This window comes from Melospiza georgiana, chromosome 4 (assembly GCF_028018845.1).
Source record: "Melospiza georgiana isolate bMelGeo1 chromosome 4, bMelGeo1.pri, whole genome shotgun sequence".
Classification (NCBI taxonomy): domain Eukaryota; kingdom Metazoa; phylum Chordata; class Aves; order Passeriformes; family Passerellidae; genus Melospiza; species Melospiza georgiana.
This window is the reverse complement of record NC_080433.1, coordinates 61,388,583-61,416,475: the sequence shown is the minus strand read 5'-3', so window position 1 is coordinate 61,416,475 and position 27,893 is coordinate 61,388,583. Positions and strand designations below refer to the sequence as shown.

At 41.8% G+C, this 27,893-nt stretch overlaps 1 protein-coding gene across 2 annotated transcripts in view; it reads left to right on the top strand.

The window, feature by feature from the left end:
- The first annotated feature begins 2,213 nt into the window (after nucleotides 1–2,213).
- TRABD (TraB domain containing) overlaps nucleotides 2,214–27,893 on the top strand; it is a 32,403-nt gene continuing 6,723 nt past the window's right edge. The window contains exons 1-9 of one of the 2 annotated variants that reach the window (XM_058023018.1): nucleotides 2,214–2,295; nucleotides 14,238–14,300; nucleotides 16,443–16,521; nucleotides 19,182–19,348; nucleotides 20,211–20,351; nucleotides 22,822–22,932; nucleotides 24,317–24,456; nucleotides 25,722–25,894; nucleotides 27,485–27,596. In XM_058023018.1, coding sequence (XP_057879001.1) covers nucleotides 14,277–14,300; nucleotides 16,443–16,521; nucleotides 19,182–19,348; nucleotides 20,211–20,351; nucleotides 22,822–22,932; nucleotides 24,317–24,456; nucleotides 25,722–25,894; nucleotides 27,485–27,596 — 947 coding nt within the window. In that variant the 5' untranslated portion in view covers nucleotides 2,214–2,295; nucleotides 14,238–14,276. Of the gene's footprint in view, nucleotides 2,296–14,237; nucleotides 14,301–16,440; nucleotides 16,522–18,907; nucleotides 19,045–19,181; nucleotides 19,349–20,210; nucleotides 20,352–22,821; nucleotides 22,933–24,316; nucleotides 24,457–25,721; nucleotides 25,895–27,484; nucleotides 27,597–27,893 lie in introns of those variants that run through there. The other variant, XM_058023019.1, reaches the window with a different exon arrangement.

Genomic DNA, 27,893 nt, shown 5'->3' with positions numbered 1-27,893 from the left:
TGAAGTATACACAAAAGTACCGACACTGTTGACATAATCAGGGTGCAGCATCACAAGCTAAAATAAAATCAGGCCACCAAAGGTTCACTATTCCCAAAAGCACAGGGCTTGTCAATCAGATCGGATCAGGTGAGGCATTTCCTGCAGGCTAAGGCAGTGCTCCCATGCTCTGACCAAAGAATCATTGAACTTTTGCATCTGGGAAGCTTGGGAAGAGATATGTATTCTGTCAAGGGGTTCACAGAGTTTGAACAAAACACCATTGGTGGGGTAGTAGGAGGAGCTGCAGTCAAAAAAATACTGAGCTGTCACTCAGTATCAGTATCAGCTTGAACCAAACACATGACACTGCAAATAGCTGGGGCTTGAGGCTAAGCCTGGCACACACTGATAGCTGAGCAAATCTGAGGATAAAATCTGTGATCAGCAGTGTAAGGGACCCTACTGCAACTTGATATTCAGGCTGCTAAGCATAAGGGCCTCTCGTGCTGCTTAGCCAATGTTCACAGGGCTTTACCTGCTACGGGACAGCCCTGGGGAAGATCTGGCACCACAGAAAGCCTGTGGCTGGGCAAGGCTGATGGCTGGAAAAAGTGGGATTAGAAGCAGACTCAGAAGCAAGGAGCTGTGGTGTCAGGGGGAGCAGCTGCATCTGGGGCTGATGTCCTTGGATGCCAATAAAGCCATCAGGCATGCTCCTCAAAAGCATCAATCAACTTGTTCTGATCTAACAGAGTGTCCCATCTTTCTTGGTGGCCTTCACTCACCAGTTGTGGGGGAAAAAAAGTCTTTGGAATCAGTGTACAGCTCTGGATTAAAATGCCCAAAGTGATTTTTTTTCCTTTTATGTCAGACAGTGGATGGTTCTTCCTCAGAACTGAAGGTCTGTGTAGCTTGCACCTTATTTGATTCATTCACACGTGAAATGCCTGGTCTGGGCTTTTATAGCAAGTTGAAACAGGAAGTAAAACTCCCAACTGTCTCAACATGTCTGGACTTGATTTCCACATACCACATAGTTGCAAAGCTCAGCCTAATCCTTAACTAACTCAGGGTGTGAAGTAAGAAAAAATAAGAAAACAAACCTTCACATCCGTTCAAATAAAACTGTATTTAGACAACAAATGTGTGCTCAGACTAAATGGGTGTTGAGCCATACTGTCACTAACTGTGACTTATCAGAAACAGAAAAGAGAAACAGGAAAAGGATAGAGACAATTCCAGGACACACCCAGTTGTTATAATCAACTCTTGACACATCTTTCTGAAAACAAATATTTTCTTGATCAGTAAAATATTTTTATGTGTCAGCCTAGTAATTTGGAGTATCACCAAATGCCCCTTGTACTTAGAGAGGTGGCGTAACACAGATTATTCATGTTTTGTGGGAGAAACATTTAACTCTTCCAGCAGGAAAGACTCATTGCAAGAGAGAAAGCGAAGGTCCAGAACAGCAGTGGCCAGCAGGGCTGCACATCGAGGAAGTAATGGATGAATTCAGAGATGACGTTGTTCGGAGAGTGATATCCCTGCGATTTCAGCCCCAGGCCCCAGGCGTGTTTTCACATGGACACCCCTGCAGTCCCACCCCTGAGGGCTCTCCCTTACTCCATACAGCCGCACACGTTTCATGCCCAGGGCTCCAAGGACGGCCCCAGCAGGTACGGACACCTGGGCAGCGCTGCGGGCTCCCAGGCCAGGGCTTGAGGGTCGCTGCCAAGCCGGACCGCCTGCACCTAGCCGGGCTGGGCCGAGAGCGGCGTCCGCGGCCGCAGGGTTGATCCCCAGTACAGAGAGAAGCAGCCTCAGAGAGAGACGTGGCTCAATTCCTGCCAGAGGGGCCCCCGCCCCCCACGGAAGCTGAAGGCACCCGTTGATGGTGGCACCCCGCCCGCTCCGCTCCGGGGCTCCCGCAGAAATCCCGAGCGCCCCTGGCGGTCCCTCCGCCGGCACGGATCCGAGCGGCCGCTGGGCCCGGCCCGGACACGGGGCCGCGCAGCTCCGGCCCGCAGCGGAGCGGCCGCCGGCGGGCGAGCCACGCGGGGCGAGCGAGAGAGGAGGGGCCGGCGGCGGGCGGGCCCGGCGGCCCTGGCGCGCTGGGAGCTGTAGTCAGCTGCCGCCCGCTACTGCGCGACAGGTAGCGGAGGAGGACTACAGCGCCCAGGGTGCCCCGCGGTGGCCCCGCCCCGCGCTGACTCGTGCAGCACGTTGTCCGGCTAACGCGCCCCGCGCCCGCTCCGCCCGCAGCGCCCCGGCCAGCGGCGGCTCCGCCGCTCCCATCGCCCAGCACGGCAGGTCAGCGGGGACGGGGGGCGGCCGCGCTGCCGCGTCCCTCCGGGCCGGGGGGCGGCGGGGCCGTGCTGGGGCCGACCCCGGTCGTGGTGGGCGCGTGCAAGGGGAAGCGGATGGGGGCTGCCGCCGTTCTCCCGGTGCCCCGCAGGAGGGGAGGGGGCTGCGAGCGGCGCGGCCGTGTCCCCTCGCTGTTCGCCCTCGGCACGCACCCGGCCCTGCCCCGCCAGGTGCCGGCCCGGAGGTGCTGCAGGGCAGCGGCCGCTCGGGCGGGCAGGGAGGTGGCCGGGGCGCGGCGGCCCTGCTCGCTCCCGTCGCTGGAAGCGCTCCCCGGGCCTGGCGAGGGAGTTGCAGCCGGGGCTGCTCCGGCGCTGCCCCGCCGGTGACCCCGCGGGCGGCGGGACCGAGGGGCCTCTCCTCGCGAGCTCCGCCTCGCAGCGGGCGGGCTGAGGCCATCGGCCCCGCTCGAGGGGCCACAGGAGGCCGGTGCCGGTGCCCGGGGCGGCCCGCGAGGAGGCCCCGCGCTGCCCTGCCCTGCCCTGTGCTGCCGACCGGGGAACTGCGGCTGGGCAGGAAACTTGGGGGAAATGCGGCTCTGGGGCCGGTTGTAAGGTGTCTTCAGCTCCTTCATTATGGCTGTTCACTGGTTTGGGGGTTCACGGACGTGGCACAACGCTCCTGGTCCAGGTGTTGGGTGATAAGAGCGTGGGATTTGTTTGTTTCTGGCGGAAAGCTGCGGAAAAGCCGAGACTCAGGTTTTTTTTTTTTTTTTTTTTTTTTTTTTTTTTTTTTTTTTTTTTTTTCTGGTTTTTAACCAGTTGTGTCTTTTTTTGAAATCACCTCTGAAAATAGTTCAAATTAACCTAGCTCTTGAACATAACTCGTGTCACAGGCATAGCCTGGGCTCTTCTCTTGAAGAAAATACATTTTCTGATGCAGATGTCCGTATTACAGAGGTATTTAATTTTGCTAGCTTTCTGGAAGAAAAAGAGTATTTTTCTTTGGTAAAACTTTGGAGAAAGTTGCAACTGGTGGGTTGGCAAAGTGAGAGAACGAGATGGTCTTTTACAAGTTAGATGCTGTTTCACAAATGTGGTGGTGACAATACTAGTCTTAAAAAATACCCAGGGTGTCTGGAATGACACTTCTCCATTTTGTAGAGTTGTGTATCTGTGCAACTGCTGTCCACCTCATTAATGGAAGTATTCCTTCTTAGAAAGCTAACAGAGTCAAGCAAAAAAATTTTTAAAACCCAAACCAAACAGATTCCAGAGGTTTCTCATTTGTATTTTAGTAGGGAATAGACCTTACACAGTAGGGGGAAAACGTATCCATTTAATTATTCTAAGCTAAATGAGTTTATTAATTAAAATATAGGGGTTGTGGCTGTGGCACTGCTGTTGGTGGCAGTAGACTTTAAAGATTCAGTAACTTGAATTGACTATTCTATTGTAAATTTCAGTTTTAGGTTGCTTATTTTAAATGTCAGTCCTCACAGTGTCTGGCACTCTGACATCTTAACTGTACACCACTTGGATATTGTGTAGCTTGAAGAGTTAGATTGATTTTTCAATAAATTCTTTCTTCCATATGGTAAAAATGATGAAACACTGCTGCTGCTGCCACCACAACTGTGAATGAACCACGTGGTATTGCCGTCTACTTGTGGGAGAGTCATACGAGTGCTTTTTTTAAAAGAATACTTTTTGGAAAGCATCTTCTTGTTCCTTATTTGCTATTCAGGAAAAGTGCAGAGAGAGATTTGGGGCAGTCTTTGAAAATGTAGAAATGAGAGCAGGCCAGAGATAAGTGTGCTCCAGATTTAATGGGAGTGGTGTGTAACTGTGTCTGTCTGAAGTGATATCACAGCATGTGCTTTGCCAGCCAGTGCCAGTAGGAAAGAAGGATTCTGTAGCTCTCCCTGTCCTGTGGGGAGACAGGACACTGGCTGTCTTTCATAGATGATTTAGTACAAAATCTGACCAATATATTCTCTTGGTGATAGTTGTTACTAGATTAGAAACATATTTGCAAATACCTATGTGACTTGAATCTGAGATCAGACCTTCAGTTATTGAATGCTTTTTTAAAGGCCCATTCAAATTTCAGATGGTTTGAACATGTTAGTTAATACTGCAGTTCTGTATTTGAACTTAAAACTTTTTTAGTGAAAACTCTTTTCTCCCTTTCTAATAAAGGACTAGGGGAACATAACTTTAATATTAAACCACAGTTTATGGATTTGTATGAAAACGTGCATGCACTCAGTGACAAGTTCTCTTCCTGTACGCTTCTTTTTCTCATAATAAAAAAAAAGGTAGGGGAGCTCTTTTCTACTCCTGCCTCCTTCCTTCCCTTGCCTTTAGTCGACCTGTCTTGCAGTTTTGATTGAAATCACTGAGGGATGCAGGATCTTAGCATGTCCCCATGAGAGAATTTAAATGTCCTGATGACCCTGCCTATCAAGCATTGCACTGGAGCTCTGGGAGTGTATCTTCCAGTGGTTAAGCCCTTCAGGCTGTCTGCTGAATAACTCTGTCTCTATTGATAGTGCGACGTCCTGCTCTTATGTTGAGACTGTGTCTATCTCAGGAAGGGTGTGCACACTTTTGAGAGAGAACAGGAGCCTACGCCATGGCTGAACAGCAGCACCATGACTGCTGGTGGAATTGAAGAAAGTATCCAATCACCTGTGTGCTGCTGCATCAGGAGATGCTGGGCTTGCCTTGCTAGGGTGCATATCTTGCATGTTGCGCTGGTAGCTGTCCTTCAGAAGGACAGCCAGACAGCTGGTTACAGGGTAGCCTGGAAAGAAGGCCTGTGTGTGAGGAGCTGGGATCACGAGTTGTTGAGGGATTTTCTCATTTCTTGGGAGGGCAGCAGATAGTCATGGAAATAGAGGTGGTTTTGTTGGTGTTTTGTGTGTGTGTGTGTGTATATATATATATATATATATATATATATATATATATATATATATATATATATATACACAGTGTGGCCAGCTGTAACAGAGATGTCATCCTTCCCCTGTACTCAGCCCTGGTGAGGCCTCACCATGAGTGCTGTGTCCAGTTCTGGCCCCTCAGTTTGGGAAGGACATGGAGACACTGAAGCATGTCCAGAGGAGGCCACGAGGCTGGAGAGGGGCTGGGAACACAAACCCTGTCAGGAACGACTGAGGGAGCTGGGGGTGTTAGTCTGGGGAAAAGGAGACTCAGGGGTGACCTCATCACTGTCTGCAACTCCCTGAAAGGTGGCTGTAGCCAGGTGGGGTTGGTCTCTTTCTCCAGGCAGCAGCTGACAGAATGAGAGGACACAGTCTCAAGCTGTGCCAAGGGAAATAGAGGTTGGATATTAGGAAAACGTTTTACATGGAAAGAGTGATAAAGTTCTGGAATAGCCTGCCCGGGGATATGGTGGAGTTGCTGTCCCTGGATGTGTTTAAAAAAAGAGTGGATGTGGCACTCAGTGTTGTGGTTTAGTTGAGGTGTTAGGGCATGGGTTGGACTCAATGATCTTTAAGGTCTCTTCCAACCTAGTCATTCTGTGAATATACTGAATTTGTTAGGTGCAGAGTCCTTTACAGGTTAAATGAGTGGCTCAACAGCTGGATGAACTTGGAAGTAGAACAGCTTTCCTGTGAGTGTGTCAACAGTACTGAATTGTTAGTGATATCATGGGGCTTCTGTGACTGCAGGCTGGAATTTGCTACCCTGGAGCTTTCTTTCTGAGGAGTTTTTCTTCAGTTCTCTGCCACAATAGAGCTGTATTTCTTTACTTGTTGCCAGAAGATGGGCTCATGTCATATAACTGCTTTCAGCTTTGTGTTCACATAATGATTTTGAAAGCTTGTTCACAGATAGTGTTTGGAAAGTAGGATGAAAGGGACAGGCAAAAGAACACTAGTGATAAGTTATGTGCTTGGCAGTTGGGCAAAATTATTTGTCCTCTGAAATCCCAAGTTTAGCATCATAAGGATCATGTTTCAGAATGTTTATAACAAGAGTGAATGTGTCTGCTGGTACTTTTGAGATGCAGCAGACAGCCATTGACACCACAGAATTTCTTCACTTGTTTCCTTTGCTTGCTGCTGGTAGGTAATGAACAGAGTGGAAGAGCTGCTTCTTGTAGAACTCCATACACGTGCAGCAGCTGTGCTATTTCCCTGCTGTTCTGCTTGGGAGTGTTTTGCAGAGGATTTTCCAAAACCAGAAGTATCGCTTTGTTCATAGCTTTATGTGGCCCAGAGGGAGATGTACTGATAGCTTACCCTGGGCAGCTGGATACAGGAAAGTCAATAAAATTATTTTGGTTCTAGATCTTTGCTGAATTCACATAATTCACGTTGGAATGCAATAGGAAGGTGACTTGAATAGATGTGTAGGGTCTAAAAAAATGCCAGTTTCTGAGTGCCTGTCCAGACTTGAGCCACATCACTGTGGTCTTTCTGTCCCATGTTTCTAAACTTAGCAGTATATTTGTAACCTCTGCAACCTCTTAAAAGAGTAAGGATTTGGGCTAATGTTTGTTCATAAATCTGCAAGGCAGTGCATTAGCATCCTGATTCACCTCATACCTCACTCATTTCATCAAGTAGCCCCAGTCAGTGTAATTAGCAATAACTTGTAAAACCACAGAGCATATGAGAATGCCATCTTGTCTTTCACCCATAAACGTGTTTTTAGTGTCCCAGGCCACATATGCTCATGTTTCAACACCTCCTTTCAAGCAAAATGAATGTAGTTGTCTTTGACTTTGATGTTTTAACTACCAAAGCCTGCAAATGGACATTGACCCTAGTGTGCAGGTACCTGAGTTTAGGCTGCATATGTCTGCACAGATCCTTTTGCAGGAAAACCTCATTGATGCTCAGAGGGTAAAAATATGCATTTTGAAATTTCTGAACTTCTGAGTGGTGAGAAACCAGAGCCACACTCTACAACCATCTGTGATTACAGAACCAGTTGCTCATTGAGTTTCAAAGGCGTGGGTTTGTGTCAAAGAGATAACATGCAATATGTGGAGTAGGTCACCTTGGTGATAATTTTGAAATACATTCCAATTTCTGAATTTGTGGCTGTTACATTAATTGGTAGACAGGTCTCCACAGATGCATCCTTCTGAGTATGAACAGGCTATCAACAGAGTAGACACCATTTGGAGCTGATGATTGTTTGTAAACATTTGTGAGATTTCTGTGCATAAGTATGGAAAAAACCTCATCTATCTTAAATACTCTGTTTATGTTGCAGAGTATGAGACTTCAGAGGTTATCTGTTATTTTGGTTTTGCCTTCTTAGTAGGTTAAATGTTAAGCATGGAAGGTGCTTTGTTAGGTATTTCAGCAGTAAGTAAAGAATGCAGCAGTTTGTCAGCGGGAGAAAAGTTTGGTCTGTATCTTCTGAAGTACTGATATGCCTCTTTTGTTTACATAAAATAAGTGATCCTCTTAAAAGGTGGCAGTATTCAAATGAGATGTGCTTATGCAGTGCATAATATGAATGTAAAATGTACAGACTATACCAGCTAAATCAAATATCCATTGCTAGTGAAACTGCAGGTTTAGAGGATGAAAGGAGCACAGCACTCGTAATGCACATAGGTGCAGGTAAGTTTTTATTGCTGCATCTCAAGCCAAGCTGTGTTGGAAGCTGTGTTCTGGCCAGGGATACTGGTGTTAGAGGACTTGCACACAAGTCTGTTTGTGACATAGTCTTTTGTGTGTGCTTGTGGCTTATGTCCAGTGCAGGGCAGCTTTGGCTCAGTTGTTGCATGACCTATGTGAGGTGTGCTATATTCTCACTGGAGGATTCCCACCTTATTGTTCAACACCTTGCTCTAAAATTCAGTCCTCAGCCTATCTCTTGTCTTTCCCACAGCAACTTCAGAGGAACAAGGATGGGTGGTGGTGCCTTGTGACTAGGAGGAAGTGCTGTCCTGTGGGGTGTGTGGGGATCCTAGAAGAACCAATGATTAAAAAGAAAGGAAAATTCAGATCGCAAAATTGAAATGCTTTGAAAGTTCCATGAGCCTTCTAACTACTTGTTTAGCTACCAGAGGTCAGATTTGTAGGCGTATTTAAGCATTCATATACCTCAGTTACTTAATTGTAAGCAGGAATGTATGTACAATCCTATCTCAGAGGCTACAGGATTAACACTTTGATATTAACACTTTGATTAACACAAGAGATGTGGGTACTTGCTGCAATGTTAGTGAATACTGTAGCTATCAAAAGCACTAATAGATAAATTGAGATTTGTTTGTTAAGGAGATCAAATACAGAAATTTTTGCCTGTTCCTTTCAATAAAAGGTGGAACAAGCTGTAGTTTGGTGACTCCTTTTCTAGTGTCTTTAGTAGCTATTCTGATGTGTGTGCAGCACATTGAAAATACAGAGCAGTTATAAGACTATGGACAACTTTTATTTCCCTCTTACAGTGTCAACATGTTGAGGAAACAAAGTGCTGCTTCTGAATTTCTGTATAGCTGAGAAGGAGGAAAACATCCAATAAAAATCTTGTTAAAAAGTAGCTGACTATGTTGTTTTTTAGACAGGAGCATGAGAGGTTTTTGAGAGCTTTTTTATCGATTCAGTTGAATCACTGTCTGAAGGAAGCAAATTTAGACAAGACATTAAGGGAACAAGTTTAGCCCTACTGTAGGAGGATACTGGAATGAACTGTCTGTGTGGTGTTTGAATTTTCTCACTGAAATTAAACAGGAAAGGGCCTTTTGTTCTTTAACTTGCCTTGCTAGAAGCTGATTTGTGAGTGCATGTACCTCTTGTGTTCTTGAGACCGCAAGACTAGGAGAGTTTCAGATGCCTAAATATGAAGCTGGAACTGAAACACTTTGGTTGACTAAGGCTATAAAAATGAGTTCATGAGAAGATTTTGTGCAAGGAAGTTCTGCTGAAGCTGGTTTATGTTAGGAAAACTGGAGGGCTGATGTGAAATAGCATGGCAGGGAGTTCTTTCTGCCTCTGCTTTGTCAGCACGTGCAGGGAAAGCATTGCTAGAAGATGTTGAACTTTTCTGTGTGTTCCTTTCTGAACTTGCTGTTTTGGGGGAAAGAGAATAATGCCCATGTGCATGGGAACAATACAGCCCCTCTTTGGCAGTACTTTTCTCAGTAGCAATGGCTGTCTTGTGTGTGCTGTAGGAGCAAAAAGAGCTTGAGAGGAAATGTGTGCCTATCAGTAGAGATGAGTAATGGCTAAATTCTAGGTTTGCAGTTTATTTGGTGGTCTCAAAAACTCCTGTTTGGTTCCGAGGTATTTCAAGAGTTGGCAAAAGGGCTTAGTTTTTTCACATGTGTATGTATAAACAACAGTTTTTAATGGCCCAGTGAATGGCAGGTCTCCTCAGACTAACAAAGATACAATAAGCACAAGAATTCCATTTGCCTGGGAAAAAGGTGTTTGAGGTGGAGATTCAATCATCATTCAATCATCAATCACCCCTCCTTGTTTCTTCTAGCTCCAGGAATTTTCTTGGTAGTACTCCAACCAGGAGAATGAATCCCTGATTCAGACAGTCTCCTGGCAGATAAGAGAACAGAAGTTCTTCCTAATCTCTGATCTTTGAGTGCCTAAAAACTGAGTCTCCCAGTGCATCTGAAAGAAGTGCACTGTCATGTCTGAGATTTTCAGTGTATGATATGTCTCACAAGGGGCTCTTCCAGGCCTTTGAAGTAGCTGGAGGAGGGGAATTTAATTGGTTTCACATGTTCATGCCAAATCTCATGGTAAGTAGAACTTGAGGTTATGAGATACTGCAGTGTACTTATTATGGAACACTGTAAATAATTGTCTGAACAGTTTTTTTGCCTGTGGCTTTTCAGCTTGGGATTGAATTTCCTTCTGTTCCCTGGCAAGTTCTGCAGACCGCCTCTTTTTCACAAGCACCTCATCTAATCTTAGTGATCTTTTTCTCCTGGAGGAGCAGTGCTATGTGTTGCACTTTTGAATGATTGTGAGACTCTTCCCTGCTTGCCAAAATAGTTTAAAATTCACCTATGGGTGAACAAGCACAAACAAATTAGATGCCTTGTCACCTTGTGTCATTTCTTTAGGAAAGTAAACTTAAAAAAAGAAAAAAAGCCCAGAACACAGGTTAGAAAATTGAACTCCAGGAAATTTTGAAATGCATGGATGTAAATTGTTCAAATGATGCCAGAGTTTGATCTGAATTGGCCCCTTTTCTTACTATTGGACATGGTGAAAGGCAGTGCATACGCATTTGTGCACTTCAGTTGGTTATCTGTGTAACAGCAAGGTGCATTTGGTGTTCTCTCAGAGGCTTCAAATTATATTGCAAATATCATAGCACTCACATACCTTGTGTGAATACACAGAAGTACAAGGATAGTGTCTTTCATGTGGATGAACTAGATCAGCCTGGAGTCCAAGGTATTTGACTAATTCCTAAATACATGGACTTTTGCCAGTGCTGCTGAGGAGGATGCTGCTAGCTGAGTACCCAGCCTTGCCTGTACTCTAGTGAGTCTAGAACAAGACTTCTGCATGGAAAATTTCAGCTCCAATGTAACTTGAGCAGATCTAAGCACCTGAAAACAAGGGCATATAATCCTGGATTGGAAGGGATCTTCATCTAGTTCCGACCTTCCTGCAGCTGACAGAAGCTCCTGTAACTAGACCAGGTTGCTCCAAGCTCCATTCAGACTGGCTTTGAACTCTCACGGGGGTAGGGCATCCACAGCCTCTTTGGGCCAGCTCTTGCAGTGCCTCACCACCCTCACAGCAAAGAATTTTTTTCCTGATATCTAATTTGAATCTACTGTCTTTCAGTTTGAAGCCATTCCCTCATGTTCTGTTACTACAGCTCTTGTAAAATGTCCCTTTCCATGGTTTTTGTAGGCTCCCTTCAGGTACTGGAAGGCTGCAATTAGGTCACTCCAAAGCCTTCTCTTTTCCAGGCTGAACAAACACAATTGTCTCAGCCTTTCCTTGCAGGAGAGGTGCTCTGGCCATCTAACCATCATGGTGGCTTCCTCTGGACTCAGTCCAACAGGTCAGTGTCCTTCTCTTGCTGGAGACTCCAGAGCTGGACCCAGCACTGCAGGTGGGGTCTCACAAAAACAGAGCAGAGGGACAGCATCACTTCCCTCTCCTGCTGGCCACGCTGCTTTGGATGCAGGCCAGGACACAGCTGCCTTTCTGTGCTGCAGGTGCACATGGCCAGGTTGTGTCCAGCCTCTCATCCACCTGCACCCCCAGGTTCTCCTCAGCAGGGCTGTTCTCAGTCCCTTCATCCCCAGCCTGTGTTGATAATGGGGCATTGCCCCAACTCAGTGCAGTACCTTGTACTTATTAAACCTCATGAGATTCCCACGGACCCATTTGTCCTAAAGGAGAAAGGTGGCAGACTTGCCTGTCATTGTGGCTGCACACTCTCTCATCTGGCCATGGAAGTATTGTTCCATGGATTCCCTGGAGCTGAAAACTGCAGTGGAACAGTGAGCTGGAAACAGCTTGTTTTCTCCAAAGGTATAGGTCAGTTAAAAACTGGTGTGAGTTAGCTTGAGTAAACTTCAAAGATCTCTCCCCCAACCCCACCAGTATCAGATATATAATTTAGTTAGTAGTGAAAATGGGATGATGTTTTCTAAAATGTCACTTGGTGGGAAAAAATACCATGTAGTGCTTCTGTAAAGGAGTCTATTTTTAAAACAAAACGTGCACTTCATTAGTTTGAAAAGTAGTCTGTAGATAAGAGACATATTTTCAAATGCCAACAGACCTTAATCAAGTGTAGAACTTTAGGTTGTATTTAGGGCCAGCTGATTCACTGACAGAAAAACTCTGTGGTATTTTGCACACAAACCAATTGAGAATCAAGCCTAGAGCTGAGCATCAGGTACACTGAGGGATGCTGTAGTTGAACAAGTATTTTCTTAAAGGGCAGTTGGTTTCAGCATCTCTGCTTCATGCTGTTCCTCAAGTTTTGGTGCTGCAGTTCTTCCTGCAGCTGTTTAATCATGTGAACTAAAAATGCCTTGGTAGAGTGGGGGGAAAAGTGGTGTTTTTTTAAACTGAGCCTGCTTTCCAGTGTGGTTTACTGTCTAAGCCAAGTAGTCAAGCCAGTCTGTCAAGACACAGGACAGGATAAAAAGAGGTACTGAGTTTACTTAACCCCACAACAGAGAGACTGTCTGGAATGAGGTTTCTGTGGGCTGGTGTGTCCCAGTCAGGTTGCAGGTGTCAAGGCAGGGCTTTCCTTCTGCTGTATCTGTCCACACTTGTAAATTGGGGAAATACTGAAGCAGAAGAGCAGTTCAGCTTCACCTGCCATTTCAGCTTACTCTAACATCCAGATTTCCTTGACTTGACTCCTTGGAAGGCAGGAAGGTCCTTGTTTTAAAATTTTGCCTTGAAGCACAACAACTGGAGTGCTTCTGTTGCCTATGCAGACTTCTTGCATGGTTTTGAGTCATTTGTTTTAATGAACCTCTTGGACTCTGTGCAGTGTGTATTTTTTTGTTTTAATGAGGTATTTGCCTCGCAGCTCAGGAGTTGTGTCTGTAGCTGTTACCTGCTCAAGCTGTGGGAATCTGTTGGGTTTCATGGGGATTTTGCTCTAGAGACCATGCGGAAGCCAGGGTTTTGGCCGCTCTGCTTTTTTCTTGCCCAGCCTGCAGCTGTGATCCCAGTTTGCTGGCTGACCATGAGCAGTGGATAGCCAGAAGGCACAAAATCCTGAAATCCCTCTGCTGCATGATGGGAGATGTGCCAGTGGACAGAATTACACTCACTTGCTTTATACTGCCCAGGCAAATGCTCTTTTAAAGAAACATATTTTAAGCAAAGCTAGAAAGTAAAATGGCTTTCTAGAAACCAGAATGCAGAGCACTGATCCAACTGCAGGAGGCTTTTGTATTTGGGGAAGGGGGAGGCTTGCCATTGCCATCCCATTTGTGTGCTGAAGTGTGCTGTCACCCAAATGCCAGCCAGCTTTTCTCCAGCCTCATCTGGGCAGGAGCCAGACTTGTCTGTCCACTCCTCAGAGCGGGGCTGCAAATGTATTCCATGAATAAGTTGTTCAGGAGTGCTCTCTCTCTATTTAATAAAACAAAACAAAACACTGATCACATATACTGTGAAATAGCTCAAATGGAGGTAGCACAAAACACTGCAGTAAAGAAGCAGCACTTTTTTGGAGTGCTTCAGTATTAGTGATGGCAGTGAGAATAAGCAGAATGAGCTCTAGTCATGCATCCAGTGTCTTGTGTAGTCATGGTGGTACCTCAGGGTACCACCCAAGTCCAATCACAGCACTCTGCCAGCAACAGGGAGAACTTTGGGCTTTCAAGATTCCTTCATCCCTATTGTTAAACTAAAACATGGAAACCATTCAGTAAGGGTTTGAAAACCCAGTTTCACGGGTTTGTCACACAGATACTAGCTGACCTTCTAACCCTGGCATATTTTATAAATATGTGTGGTCACATGATGCAGATAAAACAACATGTATGACTATAGTTGAATATTAAGATTGTGACTGCTCTCATATTCTGTGCAGCAGTAAAATATTAGAAATATAGATGATTCCTAGAATCTGCCTAAAAATTGTCTTGATGTTGTTAATATGAACTAATATGAACTAGACAGAACTACTGACTGAGTTGAGTGAGATTTTTGCTGTTGCAGAAACCGTTCTCTGGCTTGAGCCACCTCAAGAACCATACTGAAACAGGCTGGTTTTACCTGGGGGAGTTGCTGTTGGTTTGTTCTGGTTCTCTTAACGGCAGTAGAGTTGAAGAGGTGACATTTGTGCCTCTTCACTTTGCTGCCTTCATTACTCAACCTTTATTAGAGACCATAGAGACATATATTTTTTTTTTCCCTGGACAATTCTTGAGCAGATATTCTGAGTCATGCCAATAATTTTTAATTCTCTCCCATTTGTTTTTGCTTCTTGCAGTTCTTGTGTGGTTGGTGAAAATAAGCCTACGCTGCAGGAATGCAAGAGGAGCAACAGCCTGAGGTAGGGCTTGGAGATGAAGTTTGTATCTCAGTACAATTGCAGGGAAGATCAAGAGTGAATCAGCCAGGTTCTTCCACTTATTTTGAGCAAGTTCTGCAAAGTCTTAAGACTGAGAATGCTGGTGTGAGACCCCTTTTAAAATGGGAATGGAGAGCTGAATGCTATTTTTCTTAATACATTTAGGTTCTTTTCAGGTTCTCTTTTCCTCCAGTTGCAAAAGCTAAAATGGATCTTTTCTATTATTCTACTTGCAAGTGAGGAATTGCATAAAATCGCTTAACCTATGAGATTAAACCTTTAGGAGGAAAAAGGTTTTGTGAGTAAATTACAGAAATTGATTATATACAAATAATCTCATTGTACATGGCTGAAGTTCCTTGCCATATTAAACTGAGATTCTTTTTCTGTCCTTTCTCTTCCTTTCCTTCTTCTTTCATATCCATGTATTTCAAAACCTTTTTCTGGTATAATAGGTGAAACTCAGGAAATTTTTATTTTATGAAGTATAAGAATGTCAGTTCTTTTGTCCAGTTAATAGAAAAAAGGACAGCAGATTCCTAACATGGTGGCTTAGTGCTGTGCTATTGCAGTGTTGTGATGTTGTAATGACAAAGCCAGCACAAGTGATAGGATTAATTCCATATGTTACAGATGGATAAATTTTTCCAAAATATTGTTGTGACTAGACTTAACATATGCAAGCAGTAGTCAAGCCATATGTTGTGATCAAAAGCTGAGCTGGTGTTAAATTAGATTTGTGAATGTAATTGCAATTTGCAGTGTAATTGCAGTTTGCAGTTGTCAATGAACAGACTTCTGCTTTGTAGTGAAAGGATGATGTGTTGCTGTGACTATTTTAAACTTTGCATTATAAAGCTGTTGTACATTTTGGGTTTAGTCCATGAAATGTATCATAAATTTTTCCTTGCCTTCAGTGGGGCCACGGTAAGACTCAGGATTTATTTTCTCAGAATTCCTGTTTGGCATTATGGAATGCAAGAAGAAAATAATTACTCTTATAGAAAGCTCTTAACATTTGGGTGTGCTTTGTACAGCCTTGCTTTAAACCTTACCAGGTTAAGTGCAAAGTACATAAACCAGTCATTTTAGCTAAAAAGCTGATATGCATCAGGAGAGGTTGGCTGCCTGCTTGCTGACTCATTAATATTGTCTTTCCTTTGGAAAGTACTTAAATGGTGATGGATTCTCATCCTGTCTCTAACTTTTTGACTTGGTGTTGTTCAGAAATTCCAAATTCTTCCAATAATCATCCTCATTAAACTTTGAATTAAGGTAGTTGCCTAAAGGTAGTTTATAATTTAGCTTTCCCTTACTTCTGAGTCTTTTGTGCACTAACTGTGCCTCTCTTGCTTGAATGACATTGGCTGAATAACTGGAATTATTTAAATACTATGCACGGGTTATAAAACTTGCTATTTAATTAAAAATCAGAAAGGTTTTTGTTAGCCAAAGACCTGTATCACATACTTCTAGGGATAATATTGAAGAGTCAGTCTTTGTGAATCTTTTCAATTGCCTTCTGTTCCTTTAGAGAGCAGAGCTCTGCAGGTGCCTTGTATCTTTGATTTCTGATAGGTATAAAGTCAACATGTGCATGAATTTTGTAAGATTTGATGTGCATATTGTGTAATTGCCTTATTCCAAGAAATACTTGGCCTGACTCTTCTAAAATGGATGTGTTTAGTCTTGTGAGTACTGATTAACTTTGTCAGACTCCTGACAGACTAATGCTGACTGGTAGTTGAGTCAAATGGTATAAAATAATCAGTGCACATTTTAGTTTTCAACACAAAGTGCTGTAGTAGCTGTAGTACTGTAGTAATGTTAGAGATAAATTTGTTCTTTTTATCCAGAATCCCATTTATTTTAAAACTCTGTATCAGGTATAAATCTTATCTCTTAAAATAGGCATGAAGTAGTCCATTTTTATCTATCTCACACTCAGGCAGCTAGGAAAAAATAGTTGTAAAATCACAGATATTTTGAATTGTGATACTGCTTAAATTATTTACTTGCTTGAATATTATTGGTACGTTCAAATTGAGTAAACTCACAAAGGGTAAGATGTATTGAAACATTTCATTATAATTCCCAGCCTCCTTTTGAATTTGTTTCATACAGGCTGCTGCAGATCCAATGTCGTCCTCTGATGCACCAGGAGATGGCCCAAAGGGAGCACCAAGTATATCACAGAATATCTGTATGTTTCTGGTTGGGCTGGGGAGGGTGATCTTACTGGAAGGGGTATTCAACTAAATGTCCTTGCCTTTGCCTTACCTAAAAAGGACAGGGCTGCTGGCAAAAAAAGGAGATGCTAATGAAGACATGGTTGATTTAATCTGTTCTTGATTTGTTTCAGGGCCCAGTTGTGTAAATCAAGTTGAGAAAGAGCAATGACATGTAGATTGTCAGTTTGCTGATCCCATACTTTCAAAAGTAAATATTTTTAGATTTAATAGGTACACTCAGCTATTGTTTTAAGCTTAGCTATTGCTTTCTAAGCCAGTGAGGCATGAGTATATGTTTGCTTTGACAGTCTGGCATCTAGTGATACAATGGTGATGAGTTGTCCCACATAGAAAGCTTTGCCCATGCTAGCATGATAATGTTTTGGCAAGACTGCAGGATGTGGCAAGTATTCCAACCAAAACTGTCTTGTGAAGCCCAGGAAGAGTATCTTTTCTTACCTGTTATTGGCAGGCTCAGATAATGACAGGCATTTCTCAAGAGGAAAAAAACAAAGGCTTCTTAGGATTTGCTTTATCTGTATTGATACACTGTTATTATATTAGTGTATCCGGTGCTGATTTGTAACAGTAGGAGCATTCAGATTGTGCTTTCTGGCAAATAATAGGCTCTGAACCACCTTAGGGAAAACTAGTGTGTAACAATAACACTGCTGAATAATTCCTAGGGATCTCAGCTTTCATGGGAGCAAACACAGCTTTGACTAAAGCTATGCAGACCTAAAGAAGCAGATTAATTTTTTATGTGGCTTTTTTTCCAGGTATAGAAGTTGGTTCAATAAAAAACATAGCTGTTCCTGAAGATGTTTTCCTTAATTGTGTTCTTAAATTATACCATCTGGTGCTGTACCACTATCACATTTTTTCTTCACATGAAACATTATTCAGTCCAGTACTGAGTACATGTATGAGGTGAAAGCTTGAAAAGTAAATAGAAATTACACCCTTTAAGGATTACCAAATGTGTAGAAACCACTTTCAGCTGGGGGAATCTGAATCATAAATGGCTCTAGGCTAGGAAAGTATTTGAGGCAGGTATTACACACACTTCCCCATGTATTATGTTCTCCATTAGGCATTCACTTTTGACCATAGTGGGAGGTGGGATATTTGCTTAGGTGGGTTTTTGTTCATCTGCTATGGCTGCTTTTATAATTATGTGACTGAGAGGGCTACAAATGCAACAGCCTTACCTCTACTTCCTTTTTCAGTCATGCTTTTCTTACCTTCTCCTCAGCATCACCATCTGTTTTGGCAGCAACATTTTCATAGCTCAGACAGTACTGATTGCATCACACCATGTTCTTGGGTATTGACCATGAAGTAGCAGGTTGCTCAAATGCTAAGAAGGATATTGAAGAGTTGCTTTTGGTTTTTGGGTTTGGGTTTTCTCTTTTGTTTGTTTGGTTTTCTCCTAATTTGGTGGGATTTTTGTTTGGTTGGTTTCGGTTTGGGGTTGTTTTGTTTTTTTTTTTTTACATAAAGTCTTACAAGATTAGTCTTTGTGGGACACAGCTGGGGCCAGAGCCACACAGCTAAACCAGATTCAGAAAGTGAATGTGTGGTAGGAGGCTGTAATTTATCTGCATCTTTGACATCCTGCCTACAAACGGTTCACTAATCTTTTTTTTTTTTTTTTTTTTTTTTTTTTGTTCCCCTGGGCTTATGATCCTATTCCAGGCTTCTGGAGACCACTTGAGACTTCTGCTAACTTGTGCAGCAGCTTGCCAGAGAAAGAGAGTTGGTTGGAAACAAAACTCTGCTTTCCTGCTTGATATTTTTTTCCCTAAGATGCATTACAGCTTTAAGATGACTCATTCAAAACAACTTTAATTTCTCATTGATAAAGAGTTTAAAGAGTTAAATCTTCTGTGTCTCAGTCAATGAGGCTACCTGGCAATGAGCATCTGTGACAAAGCTGATAGATCCTCCTGTTTTCCCTCCAGGAAGCTTGACATAGAGAAGCTAAATTCACTTTGTACCATTTTGATCTTAAATAGTTGTTAAATCTAGGGAAGAATGAATGAATTCCTGACCTAAATATCTCTTGAGGTTTAATTTTCCTTTGTGTACTGATCCCTGGTGTGTTAATCCCAGAAAAGGCTAAGGTTGGTACTGTAGGTATCCTATATGTGCCAATATGTGGAGGTGACTTTGCCATCATATTCACACCAGTGTCCATGTGTTGCTATGGTTTATATAGACAAGAATCCCAAAATGGAACGCTTTGGGTTTAGAATTTAAAAAATGCTTTTTTTTTTTTTTTTTCTTTTTCTCTAATTTAGTGTATACCTTTTCTAAGTATTCTTTGCTTCTCTGTCCACCTCACCTGCCACACAGCTTCTCTCTTTCCCTTACTGAACTGCGTGGACAACCTGTCCCAGTGTCCACAGGGTAGGAAACCTGGACTGAGACCCATGCTTGGAGGCAGCCTCTCCAGTGATGGCACTCTCAATGATGTAGCTTCAGAATTGAATGTAAGATTACAGTGGTAAATCAATGGCCTTTTAGCTCTGCTCTGCTGTTTAGTGACGACATTTTTATTTTCTGTCTCTACTTACCTGCACTTTATATCATGTGTGCTTTTCTTTTCTGTTTTTCTTTACATTTATAGCTGATGCAGATGCATTTAAAATCCTCCTGGAGATGAAGCTGAAGAAGAGGCAGAAAAGGCCTGCTTTACCAAACACTGTGACTGAGCTTAATACTGAGGATGGTTCTAAAGTGTATGTGGTTGGAACAGCCCACTTCAGTGACAGCAGCAAAAAGGATGTAGTAAAGGTAAATAGTGTGAGCCCTTCAGCAGCATCTTTATCATGTTTCAGTTTAGCACTAAGTAGAATGAAGTCCAGCTCTCTGACTTGGTTCTGTGCTGTAACCTTCAGGCTCTGTTTTTTGTAATTGGCTGTTGGAGGGCAAACAGCACTATGGGATGAGAAGCAGACATTTACAGTAATAATTTTTCATGCAATGCATTGGTCTCCCAGCTCAAATATTTTTATTTGCCCTTCAATAAAAAAGGCAGATACAGCATCAGTGTTGAAAGTAGAAATCTCACTAGTGAAGCTTACAGTGCCTGGATAGTATTTGGCTATAAAACCATCCTGCACAGCAATTGGATTCCATTCTCAAGCTGCAAATAGGTCTGAAGTCCTAGTGCAAGTAGGAACTATTTCATATGGTACCTCCTGCAAACTCTGCAGTTTAGACTGCCTTTATTCAGGAGGTAGAGGGGCAGAAATCTTGTAAGAAGCAGGGTTGCAGGGTTGACAGTTCTGGCACAAAGTTTATTCTGTCTCAGAAGGAAAAATACCACAGAAAACAATCAAATGAATTTTGTGAATGTGAAGAGTTCAACCTGAAGTGTTTCTTCCCTGCTCTCCTCCCCAGCACAGTATGTTCACCATTATCCTGTCCCAAAGCATCCAGTAGCTAAGACATTTTGCTGTCACCTTCCTTAATATTTTTGTCAATGCATAGTTATTTGGAGAACTCTTATTTACTATTCTGCTTTTTTTTTTTTTAGTTTAAAATTATTATTGGAATGTGATTTTAAGGTCCTGTCTCTCTTTAAAATGTTGATATTGGCTGCATTTCTGTTTATTCCTTTCTAAAGCAGTATAAATAAATTCATCTTTTTCAGACAATACAAGAAGTGCAGCCTGATGTAGTTGTGGTGGAACTGTGCCAGTACAGAGTTTCTATGTTAAAAATGGATGAAAAGACATTACTAAAAGAAGCCAAAGAAATAAATCTGGAAAAACTTCAACAAGCTATAAAACAGGTATGATTCCTACAGTGAGAATTAAAGGTTTGTGTTGAGAACAATTTGTCAGATTGCAATCAAAACCAGTGCTCCCACCAGCTGGCAACCTAACACTGTTGATGTAGGTGAGAGTACTATTAAAGTGGCAAATCTAGGTTTGGGTGTTATTTCTGTTTTCAGATGGAGCATTGAGGGCTTTCTTTTCACAAGGGGATTGGTTGGGCAAATTGTTGACCTTGACAGGAGTCCTCCTGCATTTAACAGCTGCTCCATTTGCAGGACACAGGTCTAACTTTGCAATTGCAATGCTCTGCTAATATATTTAAATGTTATTATTATTCCTGCAATCTGCATCTGCATAACAACTATTAAAGAGCACTTAATTTTGGTGTTTTCTGTTTAGCTGCATTCCTTCTTCAACCTAGTGTATTGCTCTTTAATTCCTACCTATCCACTTGTCTTTGGAGTAGTTTGTAATTGACAGTAGGCCCTAGAGGAAAAATTTGGGCTAAAAAGTGTGGGATTCTCTTCAAATTATAACTACTCTGGCAGTTTGATGTGGACATGTCTGGATGTTTGCGCAAAAAAAAAAATCCCAAATTTTTTCAGTTCCACTTAGCTAGCTTGTATTTGAGTGATTTTAAGCTAGGCACAGTGCAACAACACCAAGTTGACTTAAAAATGTCAGGGCACTTGATTAGAATGGCAGTGCTTGATCAGTAGTAAAGAGTTTGTGTGTCCAGTTGGATGAAGAAGTTTGTAGATTGTTATTTTGATTGTGTGGTAACTGTATATTGGAATTGCTTTATTGATGTAATTGGGGATTTCCAGGAGTGTACCCTCCCCTCACAGGAGTACAGTCTGCATGCATGCAGAAGCCCTTGCAGTGGCTCAGGGCTGTGCAGTGCTCACACAGGGTCTCAGAGCTGGCTTTCTGACTCACTGAGGGAGGCAGTAATGTGTCTTTCCTGTTTTCTTTGTTTATGCCCTATCAAAGGAAAAGACACTGCAAAACACTTGCATGTTGCATGAATTGTTGCATCTGTTTATCGTAGGTAAGGTGGATTATTCTGATGCATGTAGCCAAAATGCATGTGTCCAACAACTGGAACAGAATAGCTGGGGGTCTTCTGACCTTGTGAACGGGCACAGAAACTTTTTTTCTTTATATCAAAGCTAAATGCAACAGTTTATGTTGTGTTAAGAGGAAAAGGACAATGAAAACAAAATAGCAGACTTTTTTTTCTCTGTGATGTAAAGTCAGGTTGGCAACTTTGCAGTTACCACTTCCTACCAGGGCTTGAAGTGATCTTGCATGCAGACAGTAGAAAACACAGACTGTTGGCTCCAAAGCCAACTGCAAAGATCCTTCCTGTTATTATAGCTCAGTATTAGTCTCCTTTCCTTTGTTTGCAGGAATAATGCAAATTAATAAAATTTGAACATTGGGCCTTTTAAAGAATGTATTTCTCTTATCTATGGTCTCAACCAAAAAATTCCCCAACCTTTTCCCTTTGAATCACTAACAGTATAGATTATATAGGGAAAACCAGGAAGAACAGTCCAACTGTCTCATGCCAAATTATAGTGTCTTTGTTTTTCTCTGATAAGCATCAGACCAGCTGGTAAGTTGCTCAGTTATGCCTTAGTTGCCTCCTCTTATTGAAGTGAGACAGGCCCAAAAGCTACACTAAAAGTCAAAGCTGCTTTCAATTTTTATCCTTAAGTTTGGAAATGAGGGAAAAAAGCCCAAATGGTGTCTTTTTATAACCACATTAAATATTAAGTGCAAAAAATGGATTCATTTGTCTTAATTGAAGCTGGAAGTTGAGCACAATGTTAACATGAAACATACATATTTGCAGTGGATCACTGGCATCCACAGCTTGTCAAGTAACTGCTGCAGGTTAAAACCAGACTTCCTTTAGCTCCTCCTTGAATTTCAAAACCCTTACAGTCTTTGCGGAGAAGTACCTGTTTGCTTTCCATTTTAAGCAAAGCAACATGGTGCAGACTGGTATCTGGCTCAAATGTGGATAACAGGGAGATGTGCAGTACCAGTTAGCTCAAGCCAAACTGATAAGACAGGTTTTTTCTTCCTTTCTCCCTGGCTTCCTGCTTCCACTATCCCTTCTGTGTCCATACCACAGAACTGTTCAACCATTAAGTTATTCAGACACCTGCTTCAAGCACACAGAGTAAATATAGACTTAAAAAAATCTGACTATCCTTCTTTATTTTCTTAACCTGTACACAATCAAAATGTACAAAAACTTGTACATTTTTGTTGCAAGGCAGAATACTTTGGCCACACAGTGAGGTAAATGATAAAAACTGACATATGGGCTGTATTGATCAGTGCAATTGGCCCCAAAATGTAGCTTCAGTGCTGTTTCTTCATTAAAATAATTAATGGTTTTTTTCATTTCTGTGAACAGTGCATTCTTCAGCCTGTTTTTTTAACATGTTTTTCTCCCTTTTCTGCCAGAACGGAGTCATGTCTGGATTGATGCAAATGCTGCTTCTGAAGGTTTCTGCTCACATCACAGAGCAGTTGGGAATGGCCCCAGGAGGAGAATTCAGGGAGGCTTTCAAAGAGGTGAGAACTTGAGATGCCTTTTCTGAGGTCAGATTACTGGCCTTTTGCTTCCAGAGCTGAACTCAATAAAACCATTTTGCAATTGCCTAGAAAAGAGCACTCTGGCCATACTTCTGCTGAAGCCAATGAAGTAGTAAAAACAATTTTTGGCTTCAAATTGTACTTTTATGTCTACAAATCTTTGTACCATAGTGGTAGGAAAGCAATTCAAATAAGGCATTTGCTTGATGATATTTCTGAAAACATTTGTTTTCATTAATGATTTCGTTTCTTTTATATAATTATTTTTGAATTCTCAGTATTGATCTTGGTCCCATTGTTTGGTGGTGTCAGGCTTTCAGGCTGTGAAAAGCAGCTCTAAAGGATTAATGAGATCTGATTTGTTCCATTCATCTACAAAGATTGGGGAAGTCAAATATCTGACTGATCTGTTGGTCCTGTATGGTCTTTTAATGTCACCTTTTGTACTACTGCCAGCAGTGATACAGGAATTAAATCATAGCTGTGTTTTACACTACTCTTATTTTTTTGTCTGGGAATACTGAGACACTATTTTCTGTATGTGCATCCATCTTGCAGAATGTATCTTGCTATTTTAATGTAAATTATGCACTAGCAAGGAAATCTGAGAGACATTGCTGATAAATAATCTGGAATCATTTGTTATATTTATCCTTAATAAAAAGAAAACTTCTTTAAGGTTTATTTTCTTGAGCATTCTAGACCAGAATGAAACATTTTAAGTGTTTCCTATTTTAAGCAGGAAAGAAAAAAAAATTAGCTCTGTCCTATTCTAAAGTGATTGCTGGAAATTTTTAAACAACTGTCCATAGAAAAATTTTTCTAGAAATTCCATACTGTGCTAAAATATGTCAGGGTGAGCTACAGCCAAGTCTCCCATTATCGTGTGATATCTGGCATCAGTTATTGTCTGATAAGCTCTTCCTTTAATATCTTTTACCATGACCAAATGTAAGGTTAATAATCCTGACAAATCCTAGGGGAAAGCAAAATGATGACACCAATGATGGTTCACCTCGGACTTCATTCAGGCCCAGATAGGTATTGAGCCACACTGTCATCTTATATAGTAAATACTCATAAGCTTTGTGCTTCAGTACAAGTAACCTCAAGGGTGTGGCATTACAATTTAATGGAATACCAACTGCATTGTGTAGTGGATTTATTCCTCTATGAAGTAATGTAGTAGTATTTTGTAAATTTTACTTATTGCAAAGCCAAAATATTTTTTTATGTTGAAGTATGAAATATCTTGCTCTTTAAGATACCTTGTATAACACAGTAAATCCTTACTGTTCATTAATAAGAATGTGCTGTGCTGCAGTATGAAATGCTGACTGGTTGTTTGTATCTTCCCTTTCAGGCCAGTAAAGTACCTTTCTGTAAATTCCACCTTGGTGACCGGCCCATCCCTGTTACATTCAAGAGAGCAATTGCTGCACTTTCCTTCTGGCAAAAAGTCAAGCTTGCCTGGGGCCTTTGCTTCTTATCTGACCCCATCAGGTATGAATAAGCACCCCATATGTTTTATGTTTGGGGTGGATTATTCAATTCTTCAGTTTGACTTTAGTATGAGGGTACCCAGCCTGATGCAATGAAATTTGAAGTTAGTGAGAGGGATGAATATACATACTATCCTGCAATAATATGTATTTTTGAAGTGAAGGCTGTCTTTCTGATCTTGTCAGGTCTTTCTTTGTCTTTCAATGGATTACTTCCAGGTGAAATGTAAGATTTGATGCTGAAGAATTTCTAGTGTGATTTAAAAATTTCTTTAAATTATTATTTTATTATGCAAAAAAATGAAATCTTTCTCACTACTGTGTGGGGATATTTTAAATAAGAGAGTAAAGGCTTCAGTGCAATAATTTGTATATTCTTAAGAGTTCCACATCCAGCCATTAACATGAGATTGGATGGAAAATGAAGTAATAATTCAACATCAAAATTGTCAGTCTGTTGATGTTTCTCGGTCTGTTGAAAGCTAGCATTTCTCCTTTATCTTGCCCTGCTGACATTTGTAGTGTCCTTTTCATCTTGGAAACTAAAGGAAGCCTGTTTGACGTCATTCTTTGATAGACAGTGATGCTAAACCAGATAATGTCATTGCCACAAGCTATGACCCACAGCTAGGGGTGCTAACAGAAGGGTTTATAGCATCTATGAAAAGAATAAAAGCTCATTACATTTACTCCTGCAGTTCCTTTTTTGCATTTCCTGCCTGTTTGCTATTTTTCTGTTCTGCAAATTGGTGTATAACTTTCACGGCCCTGTGATTGACATTGGGAACCTGCAGATCTTTCTCCATGCCCTCAGACTGTGCATTACAGTGTGCCTTTTTCATTCCTTAAGTAGAGTATCTGTGTGTTCAGTGATCAGATCTGCTTCCTCAGAAGAGCTGTGTGTAGGCTCTTCTAAGCTTATTGAAGCACACTGAAAATGGGGCACCACGGTAACTCTGGCCTCTGAAGCCCTAGTGGTTTTGCTGACTTGAGTTGCCAACTTTTAAAGTGGGAAAGGAGAAAATCCAGTTGAACTGGCTAAAGGCAAGTGACCTCTTTTCTTTCCCTTTGCTTCACTGCAAAGGCATTGTTAGGTATCAAGTTCTACAGGTTTATGGAGATTATTTTCCTTCTGGAGAGGAAAGCTGGGGGAAGAGAACTGCAGACTGTGTTTTGTTGTAACACCCAATTGTTTTGATACATTAGTTTCTCTATGTTGACCTTTAAAAGCGTAATAGATACTGAGAAAACTTACCTTTCTTTCAGTAAAGATGATGTGGAGAAATGCAAACAGAAGGATTTACTGGAACAGATGATGGCAGAAATGATTGGAGAATTCCCTGATCTTCATCGAACGATTGTCTCCGAACGAGATATTTACTTGACCTACATGCTGAAGCAAGCAGCAAAGCAGATAGAACTACCTCGAGCTTCAGAAAGTAATTGTTTTAAAGCAGAAATTATAATCAGCAAGGTGTTCTTTGTGTACTGGTACAAAGTTCAGTTCTCAAGGAATCTGGGATGTTCAGTTCGTGAATGCCACATGTCACATAAGATACAATGCTTAAAAAAATTAAAAAGGGCTTCTGTTGAAACCACCTAGAGCAGTAGACTCTAAATTATGTTTCCTTTCTCATTGTGCTATTTAAAACTGGTAAGTACTAATTAGCCAGACAACCATTTCAAAAGGCAGGGGTATGGGACTGTCATCTATCTTGCTTGTCCCATTTTCTCACCAAATTCATTGTTGTCACTGGCTACTGAGGGTCTAGTTTCTTGATAAGTTAATTCTCTAATTTCAGTACTCTTCATAGTTTTTTTTTTTTTATAATTGTAAATTGGGCTGCTAGGAACTTTGATGATCTGGCAGTAATAATCATATGTGACTGCTATTTCAGCAAGGTATAGGCATATAGAAAAATAGTACTTGACTAATCTTTGGAAGTATTCTGCTGCCATGTGTAATTGGCATGCCCTTCCTATAGATAAGCGTACTGAAGTGTGCTACCTCTTACTTAATATCTTAAGAAGATAGTGTTTGTTCTGCACTTTAGTGCAGAACTGTTGTTGCAGTTCTGCTTTAGAGCAACTCTAGAGTAGACTGAGAAAAAGAAAACTTAGAAAAACTAATTTGGTAAATATGTATAATAGTTCTATGTTTTCAATACAGATTTGTTCCATTTTGAGGCTGGCTGCTTTTCACGTTTACTTTTTTCCTGGAAAAATCAAGGGTGAATATTTAAAGCAAAACAGTAGAACTTGTATTTTATATTTATATATTATGTAGAATTTTCCTCATAGGAAAGCAGCCTGATCATTATTCCTTAGAAAGTTTTTTGTGAGTTATTTTATTGTGGCACAGTGCTATATTTCTCATTGGGGAAAACTTCCAGAAGCCACATTTTGGTTGTTATGAAATATGGATGGTAGATGGGAGGTGAGGGTGAGAGCTGGCACATGTTGCATTGGTCTGATGGTTGCTGGCTAACTGCTGGATGTCTCTGGCCTGGGTTTGCAGTTGCTGAGGCCAGGTCTCTAACAGAGAGCTTCAGAGGAACAGGTGTGGTCTGAAGCATTTTTCTCTGATTGTGAGCCCAAGTCTTGTTACACTTTATGTGCCAAGTGCTGCTGTCCAAAGTGGCAGAGAAAGTTCAGGAGACAGCAAAGACCAGGGATGTTCCTCTTGAGCAGCACAGAAACATGACCTACACAGAGAAGGAAAGAAGTTAATTTAGCTTGCATCTGCTGAGCCTGTCACCCTGAGGCTGAAGTATGAGCACTGGCTAGGTCTATTTATTAATTAACTGGTTCCTGAAAATCCAGAAACCATGCTGACTTTTTCAGAGTTTCAATGAAAGAGGCAGTAGGTGAGATCAGTATGCAACAACAGGGTTTCAATATGTGGTAGTGAAAGCCCCTATATCTTGGAAAAATCAATTTTGTAGTCTCACACATTGGCTACTTCTTTATAGCTTGAAATATAGTTCTTTTACAGATATGTTCCTTTCTCTTCATCTTTCTTTTCTCAGATGAACCTAGAAAATATATCCCAGCTGTTGTAGTTGGTGTTGTTGGCATGGGTCATGTACCTGGGATTGAAAAGAACTGGAATTCTGACTTAAAGATCCAGGAAATAATGAGGTAACAGTTGTGCTTTACTACATGTTGATATAACAGCTTCTTTTGCTAAAAAGCAGAAGTTTCTTTGTAGTTTTTTGGTTGATTGTCACAGCTTGAAGGAGCATCTCTGCTGTCATCCCTGCCTGTCAGCTTGCTGACTTGCTATGCAGTGCTTGCAGATTGAGCTGACAGCAAAGAAAAAATCACAGGAAAAAAAAAGGTTGAATATGGAGGGCAGTAGAGATGAGAATATGCCCTTGCCTGGACAGAAAATTAATTTAAGTCTTCTAAAATGAAATTCAAATGAGGGCTGTTAAA